General features: G+C 54.5%; 1 protein-coding gene across 1 annotated transcript; it reads left to right on the forward strand.

The window, feature by feature from the left end:
- Positions 1-465: 465 nt before the first annotated feature.
- On the forward strand, positions 466-7,289 carry LOC115189805 (low-density lipoprotein receptor-related protein 6-like; the record flags this gene model as incomplete). The annotated part of the gene is made up of 4 exons (XM_029748317.1): positions 466-697; positions 1,599-1,735; positions 5,733-5,830; positions 6,761-7,289. Coding segments are annotated over 4 exons (771 nt in total), but the record flags the coding sequence as incomplete, so codon positions are not given.
- Positions 7,290-8,250: the final 961 nt, after the last annotated feature.

An 8,250-nucleotide genomic window follows, 5' to 3' on the forward strand; every position in this document is an offset into this window, starting at 1 on the left:
CCCCCCTCCTCCTCTGCCCCCCTCCTTCTCTGCCCCCCTCCTTCTCTGCCCCCCCTCCTTCTCTGCCCCCCTCCTTCTCTGCCCCCCTCCTTCTCTGCCCCCCTCCTTCTCTGCCCCCCTCCTCCTCTGCCCCCCTTCCTTCCTCTGCCCCCCCTCCTCCTCTGCCCCCCTCCTTCTCTGCCCCCCTCCTTCTCTGCCCCCTCCTCTGCCCCCCCTCCTCCTCTGCCCCCCTTCCTTCCTCTGCCCCCCCTCCCCTCCTCTGCCCCCCTTCCTTCCTCTGCCCCCCCTCCTCCTCTGCCCCCCTTCCTTCCTCTGCCCCCCCTCCTCCTCTGCCCCCCTCCTTCTCTGCCCCCCTCCTTCTCTGCCCCCCTCCTTCTCTGCCCCCCCTCCTTCTCTGCCCCCTCCTCTGCCCCCCCCCCCTCTGCCCTTCCCCCTCCTCTGCCCCTCCGCTCCTCTGCCCCCCCCCCAGACCCGACAGAAGAGCCGTCCTCCCAGCCCACCAACACCATCGGCTCCATTGTGGGGGTTGTGATGGCGTTGTTTGTGGTGGGCGCCATCTACTTGGTGTGCCAGCGCGTGCTCTGTCCCCAGATGAAGGATGAGCGGGAGATGGTAGCCAGCGACTTGGTGGTCCACGGTCCCTCTGTTTCCCTGGGTTACGTACCTCACCCTGCCTCTCTGTCCGGGTCTCTGCCAGGTAGGACCACACACACACACCAGACACACACCACACACACACACACCACACACACACACACACCACACACACACACACCACACACCACACACACACACACACACACACCACCACGCACACACCACACACCACACACACACCAGACACCACACACACACACACCACACACACACACCACACACACCACAACCACACCACACCACACACACCATATTACCATCTATGGCTACAATACTGATGATGGATCAGCTCCTAGAGAGATATTACCATCTATGGCTACAATACTGATGATGGATCAGCTCCTAGAGAGATATTACCATCTATGGCTACAATACTGATGATGGATCAGCTCCTAGAGAGATATTACCATCTATGGCTACAATACTGATGATGGATCAGCTTCTAGAGAGATATTACCATCTATGGCTACAATACTGATGATGGATCAGCTCCTAGAGAGATATTACCATCTATGGCTACAATACTGATGATGGATCAGCTCCTAGAGAGATATTACCATCTATGGCTACAATACTGATGACGGATCAGCTCCTAGAGAGATATTACCATCTATGGCTACAATACTGATGACGGATCAGCTCCTAGAGAGATATTACCATCTATGGCTACAATACTGATGATGGATCAGCTCCTAGAGAGATATTACCATCTATGGCTACAATACTGATGATGACTCCTACTTTGTGTTGTTGTTTCCTGCTACTTTGTGTTGTTGTTTCCTCCTACTTTGTGTTGTTGACTCCTGCTACTTTGTGTTGTTGACTCCTGCTACTTTGTGTTGTTGTTTCCTGCTACTTTGTGTTGTTGTTTCCTGCTACTTTGTGTTGTTGTTTCCTGCTACTTTGTGTTGTTGACTCCTGCTACTTTGTGTTGTCTTCAGGTATGTCCAGGGGAAAGTCTGTGATTGGTTCGTTGAGCATCATGGGCGGGTCCAGCGGCCCCCCGTACGACCGCGCCCACGTGACCGGAGCTTCCTCCTCAAGCTCCTCCTCCACCAAGGGCACGTACTTCCCCCCGGTACGACACACACACACACACACACACACACCTTACACACACACACACACACACCTTACACACACACACACACACGCACACACCTTACACACACACACACACACACACACACACATACCTTACAGCGGTCTAAGTTACTGCATCTCAGTGCTTGAGGCGTCACTACAGACCCTGGTTCGAATCCAGGCTGTTTCGCATCCGGCCGTGATTGGGAGTCCCATAGAGCGGGGCACAATTGGCCCAGCGTCGTCTGGGTTTGGCCGTCATTGTAAATAATAATTTGTTCTTAACTGACTTGCCTGGTTAAATAAATGTAAAATAAATAAATAGCCTCCTGCGTTTCATAGCCAGGTACCCCTCAACCCTCCCACTTAGCCTACTGCGTTTCATAGCCAGGACCCCTCAACCCTCCCACTTAGCCTACTGCGTTTCATAGCCAGGTCCCCCTCAACCCTCCCACTTAGCCTACTGCGTTTCATAGCCAGGACCCCTCAACCCTCCCACTTAGCCTACTGCGTTTCATAGCCAGGACCCCTCAACCCTCCCACTTAGCCTCCTGCGTTTCATAGCCAGGTACCCCTCAACCCTCCCACTTAGCCTCCTGCGTTTCATAGCCAGGTACCCCTCAACCCTCCCACTTAGCCTACTGCGTTTCATAGCCAGGACCCCTCAACCCTCCCACTTAGCCTACTGCGTTTCATAGCCAGGACCCCTCAACCCTCCCACTTAGCCTACTGCGTTTCATAGCCAGGACCCCTCAACCCTCCCACTTAGCCTCCTGCGTTTCATAGCCAGGACCCCTCAACCCTCCCACTTAGCCTACTGCGTTTCATAGCCAGGACCCCTCAACCCTCCCACTTAGCCTACTGCGTTTCATAGCCAGGTACCCCTCAACCCTCCCACTTAGCCTACTGCGTTTCATAGCCAGGACCCCTCAACCCTCCCACTTAGCCTACTGCGTTTCATAGCCAGGACCCCTCAACCCTCCCACTTAGCCTCCTGCGTTTCATAGCCAGGTCCCCTCAACCCTCCCACTTAGCCTACTGCGTTTCATAGCCAGGACCCGTCAACCCTCCCACTTAGCCTCCTGCGTTTCATAGCCAGGTCCCCTCAACCCTCCCACTTAGCCTCCTGCGTTTCATAGCCAGGACCCCTCAACCCCTCCCACTTAGCCTCCTGCGTTTCATAGCCAGGTCCCCTCAACCCTCCCACTTAGCCTCCTGCGTTTCATAGCCAGGACCCCTCAACCCTCCCACTAGGGGCGGCAGGGTAGTCTAGTGGTTAGAGTGTAGAGGCGGCAGGTAGCCTAGTGGTTAGAGTGTAGAGGCGGCAGGTAGCCTAGTGGTTAGAGTGTAGAGGCGGCAGGTAGCCTAGTGGTTAGAGTGTAGAGGCGGCAGGTAGCCTAGTGGTTAGAGTGTAGAGGCGGCAGGTAGCCTAGTGGTTAGAGTGTAGAGGCGGCAGGTAGCCTAGTGGTTAGAGTGGAGGGGCGGCAGGTAGCCTAGTGGTTAGAGTGGAGGGGCGGCAGGTAGCCTAGTGGTTAGAGTGGAGGGGCGGCAGGTAGCCTAGTGGTTAGAGTGTAGAGGCGGCAGGTAGCCTAGTGGTTAGAGTGGAGGGGCGGCAGGTAGCCTAGTGGTTAGAGTGGAGGGGCGGCAGGTAGCCTAGTGGTTAGAGTGGAGGGGCAGCAGGTAGCCTAGTGGTTAGAGTGTAGAGGCGGCAGGTAGCCTAGTGGTTAGAGTGGAGGGGCGGCAGGTAGCCTAGTGGTTAGAGTGTAGAGGCAGCAGGTAGCCTAGTGGTTAGAGTGGAGGGGCGGCAGGTAGCCTAGTGGTTAGAGTGGAGGGGCGGCAGGTAGCCTAGTGGTTAGAGTGTAGAGGCGGCAGGTAGCCTAGTGGTTAGAGTGTAGAGGCGGCAGGTAGCCTAGGGGTTAGAGTGTAGGGGCGGCAGGTAGCCTAGTGGTTAGAGTGGAGGGGAGGCAGGTAGCCTAGTGGTTAGAGTGGAGGGGCGGCAGGTAGCCTAGTGGTTAGAGTGTAGAGGCGGCAGGTAGCCTAGTGGTTAGAGTGGAGGGGCGGCAGGTAGCCTAGTGGTTAGAGTGTAGAGGCGGCAGGTAGCCTAGTGGTTAGAGTGTAGAGGCGGCAGGTAGCCTAGTGGTTAGAGTGTAGAGGCGGCAGGTAGCCTAGTGGTTAGAGTGTAGAGGCGGCAGGTAGCCTAGTGGTTAGAGTGTAGAGGCGGCAGGTAGCCTAGTGGTTAGAGGGGGCGGCAGGTAGCCTAGTGGTTAGAGTGTAGAGGCGGCAGGTAGCCTAGTGGTTAGAGTGGAGGGGCGGCAGGTAGCCTAGTGGTTAGAGTGGAGGGGCGGCAGGTAGCCTAGTGGTTAGAGTGGAGGGGCGGCAGGTAGCCTAGTGGTTAGAGTGTAGAGGCGGCAGGTAGCCTAGTGGTTAGAGTGGAGGGGCGGCAGGTAGCCTAGTGGTTAGAGTGTAGAGGCGGCAGGTAGCCTAGTGGTTAGAGTGTAGAGGCGGCAGGTAGCCTAGTGGTTAGAGTGGAGGGGCGGCAGGTAGCCTAGTGGTTAGAGTGGAGGGGAGGCAGGTAGCCTAGTGGTTAGAGTGTAGAGGCGGCAGGTAGCCTAGTGGTTAGAGTGGAGGGGCGGCAGGTAGCCTAGTGGTTAGAGTGTAGAGGCGGCAGGTAGCCTAGTGGTTAGAGTGTAGAGGCGGCAGGTAGCCTAGTGGTTAGAGTGTAGAGGCGGCAGGTAGCCTAGTGGTTAGAGTGTAGAGGCGGCAGGTAGCCTAGTGGTTAGAGTGGAGGGGAGGCAGGTAGCCTAGTGGTTAGAGTGGAGGGGCGGCAGGTAGCCTAGTGGTTAGAGTGGAGGGGCGGCAGGTAGCCTAGTGGTTAGAGTGGAGGGGCGGCAGGTAGCCTAGTGGTTAGAGTGGAGGGGAGGCAGGTAGCCTAGTGGTTAGAGTGTAGAGGCGGCAGGTAGCCTAGTGGTTAGAGTGTTGGACTAGTAACCGAAAATAATAATTTGTTCTTAACTGACTTGCCTCGTTAAATAAAGGTAAAATAAATAAATAACTCCAATCATAAAGCATATCGTGGGCTGTTCTGAAACTTGGCTACTGGCATACCGGACCGGTAGCCATTTTGTTTAGGCTAAAGCTAGTTCAGTCATGTTACCTCATTAGCTACTGGCGGACCGGACCGGTAGCCATTTTGTTTAGGCTAAACCTAGTTCAGTCATGTTACCTCATTAGCTACTGGCGGACCGGACCGGTAGCCATTTTGTTTAGGCTAAACCTAGTTCAGTCATGTTACCTCATTAGCTACTGGCGGACCGGACCGGTAGCCATTTTGTTTAGGCTAAAGCTAGTTCAGTCATGTTACCTCATTAGCTACTGGCGGACCGGACCGGTAGCCATTTTGTTTAGGCTAAACCTAGTTCAGTCATGTTACCTCATTAGCTACTGGCGGACCGGACCGGTAGCCATTTTGTTTAGGCTAAAGCTAGTTCAGTCATGTTACCTCATTAGCTACTGGCGGACCGGACCGGTAGCCATTTTGTTTAGGCTAAAGCTAGTTCAGTCATGTTACCTCATTAGCTACTGGCGGACCGAGCGCTGGGCCCCGGCTTTGCGCTGGGCCCCGGCTGGGCGCTGGGCCCCGGCTGGGCGCTGGGCCCCGGCTGGGCGCTGGGCCCCGGCTGGGCGCTGGGCCATCTCATGGGTCTCCCGGTCGTGGCCGGGCTGGACGCAACGTTTTGGAACATCTCACTGTAAAGTTTACACCTGTTGTATTTTGGCGCATGTGACGAATAACAATTTGATTTTAAACTCTCCTCTCCTCTCTGTCTCCTCTCCTCTCTGTCTCCTCTCCTCTCTGTCTCCTCTCCTCTCTGTCTCCTCTCCTCTCTGTCTCCTCTCCTCTCTGTCTCCTCTCCTCTCTGTCTCCTCTCCGTCTCGTCTCCTCTCCTCTCTGTCTCCTCTCCTCTCTGTCTCTCCTCACCTCTCCTCTCCAGATCCTGAATCCTCCTCCATCTCCTGCTACCGTCAGGTCTCAGTACACCATGGAGTTTGGTTACTCTTCCAACAGCCCGTCAACCCACCGTTCATACAGGTAACCCTCTGCTCCTCCTCTCCTCTGCTCCTCCTACCGTTCATACAGGTAACCCTCTGCTCCTCCTCTCCTATGCTCCTCCTACCGTTCATACAGGTAACCCTCTGCTCCTCCTACCGTTCATACAGGTAACCCTCTGCTCCTCCTCTCCTCTGCTCCTCCTACCGTTCATACAGGTAACCCTCTGCTCCTCCTCTCCTATGCTCCTCCTACCGTTCATACAGGTAACCCTCTGCTCCTCCTCTCCTCTGCTCCTCCTACCGTTCATACAGGTAACCCTCTGCTCCTCCTCTCCTCTGCTCCTCCTACCGTTCATACAGGTAACCCTCTGCTCCTCCTCTCCTCTGCTCCTCCTACCGTTCATACAGGTAACCCTCTGCTCCTCCTCTCCTCTGCTCCTCCTCCCGTTCGTACAGGTAACCCTCTGCTCCTCCTCTCCTCTGCTCCTCCTCCTCACCATTGTTGTCTTTCCTCGAGATGCTCAGGTGTAGACGAAACCCCTAAACCACCAAGAAGGAAACTGAACGATGGGATCTATTTTCCATGTTCTGTTTTCCGGAGGGCAGCGGAGGGATATGTACTCTGCTTTATAATGTAATCAGGCTGTGGTATTTACTGTTCAGCAGGCTGTTGTTCGGCTCGATGGAGAAAAAAAAGTCTGTAGCCTGTACGCGCTACCCTGTGTCTGGAGACATGTCTCTTCTTCTGTCAATCCATGTAAATGTACACCAGGTTATAAACTAGTGTCTGGAGACTCATCTCTTCTGTCAATCCATGTAAATGTACATCAGGTTATAAACTAGTGTCTGGAGACCCGTCTCTTCTGTCAATCCATGTAAATGTACACCAGGTTATAAACTAGTGTCTGGAGACTCATCTCTTCTTCTTCTGTCAGCTTAATAATGCGTCTGTTCTCCTTCCTGTCCCCAGTTACCGTCCCTACACCTACAGTCACTTCGCCCCTCCCACAACCCCTTGCTCCACGGACGTCTGCGACAGCGACTACACCCCGGGACGCCGCGCCCCGCCCACTTCCAACTCCGGCGTCGCCAAAGGTTACACCAGCGACCTGAACTACGACTCGGAGCCTTTTCCCCCGCCCCCGACCCCACGCAGCCAATACCTGTCAGCGGAGGAGAACTGTGAGAGTTGCCCTCCTTCCCCGTATACGGAGCGGTCCTACTCTCACCACCTCTATCCTCCTCCTCCTTCGCCCTGCACAGACTCCTCCTGAAACCTCTCGCTGTACATAACAATTGTTGATATTGTGTTTCTAAAAGAGGAGGGAGGAGAGGAGAGACGGAGGAGAGACGGAGGAGAGACGGAGGAGAGACGGAGGAGAGACGGAGGAGAGACGGCGGCTGATGTACAGAACATAATGAAAAGAGAGAAACACAGGAAGCTCGTTTCGGGGTTAGAAGAAAGAGCTCCGGGAACATTTTTGTACATTTAAAAAAAATAGGGAAAAAAAGCATATTTATATATTTTCTATACAGCGTTTACTGGATACGCCATAGAGGTTTGTATTCAAACATTTGTACTTTTTTTTTTTTAAGAAAACGTTTTTATTAAAACCATCACAAAACATGATAAGTTGCCTTAAATCCAGAAGATACAAACAGTTGTCTGTTTTTACGACGCTGGACGAACATTAAGCACATAGATGGAACTATCCGACGCCAAATAAGACACAGTTACAACGCTAAGTAACGAGGAGAGGAGAGGAGAGGAGAGGAGAGGAGAGGAGAGGAGAGGAGGGAGGGAGAGGACACGATGCCCCCTGGAGGTGACAGACAGTACTGCACCGTAGCACTCTGCAGCCTGGGCAGCCATTTTGTAGTGGATCGGTGATCCCCATGGTAACAGACAACAAGGTGTACTGAGTGATTCGATCTCCTTTTTAATGGTTTCCTGTCTGCCTGTCAGCTTGTATTGCTTCAACTAGGTACGACATATTATACAAGTTCCTTATCAGTCATCTAACAGGGTCCATAAAGAACCTCTGACCCGACCCAGGTCCCCCTCATCACTACCACAACCCTCCTGACCCGACCCAGGTCCCCCTCATCACTTCCACAACCCTCCTGACCCGACCCAGGTCCCCCTCATCACTACCACAACCCTCCTGACCCGACCCAGGTCCCCCTCATCACTACCACAACCCTCCTGACCCCCCTCATCACTACCACAACCCTCCTGACCCCCCTCATCGCTACCACAACCCTCCTGACCCCCCTCATCGCTACCACAACGCTCCTGACCCCCCTCATCGCTACCACAACCCTCCTGACCCCCCTCATCGCTACCACAACCCTCCTGACCCCCCTCATCGCTACCACAACCCTCCTGACCCCCCTCATCGCTACCACAACCCTCCTGACCCCCTCATCGCTACCACAACCCTCCTGACCCCCCTCATC

This window comes from Salmo trutta, unplaced genomic scaffold (assembly GCF_901001165.1).
Source record: "Salmo trutta unplaced genomic scaffold, fSalTru1.1, whole genome shotgun sequence".
Lineage (NCBI taxonomy): Eukaryota > Metazoa > Chordata > Actinopteri > Salmoniformes > Salmonidae > Salmo > Salmo trutta.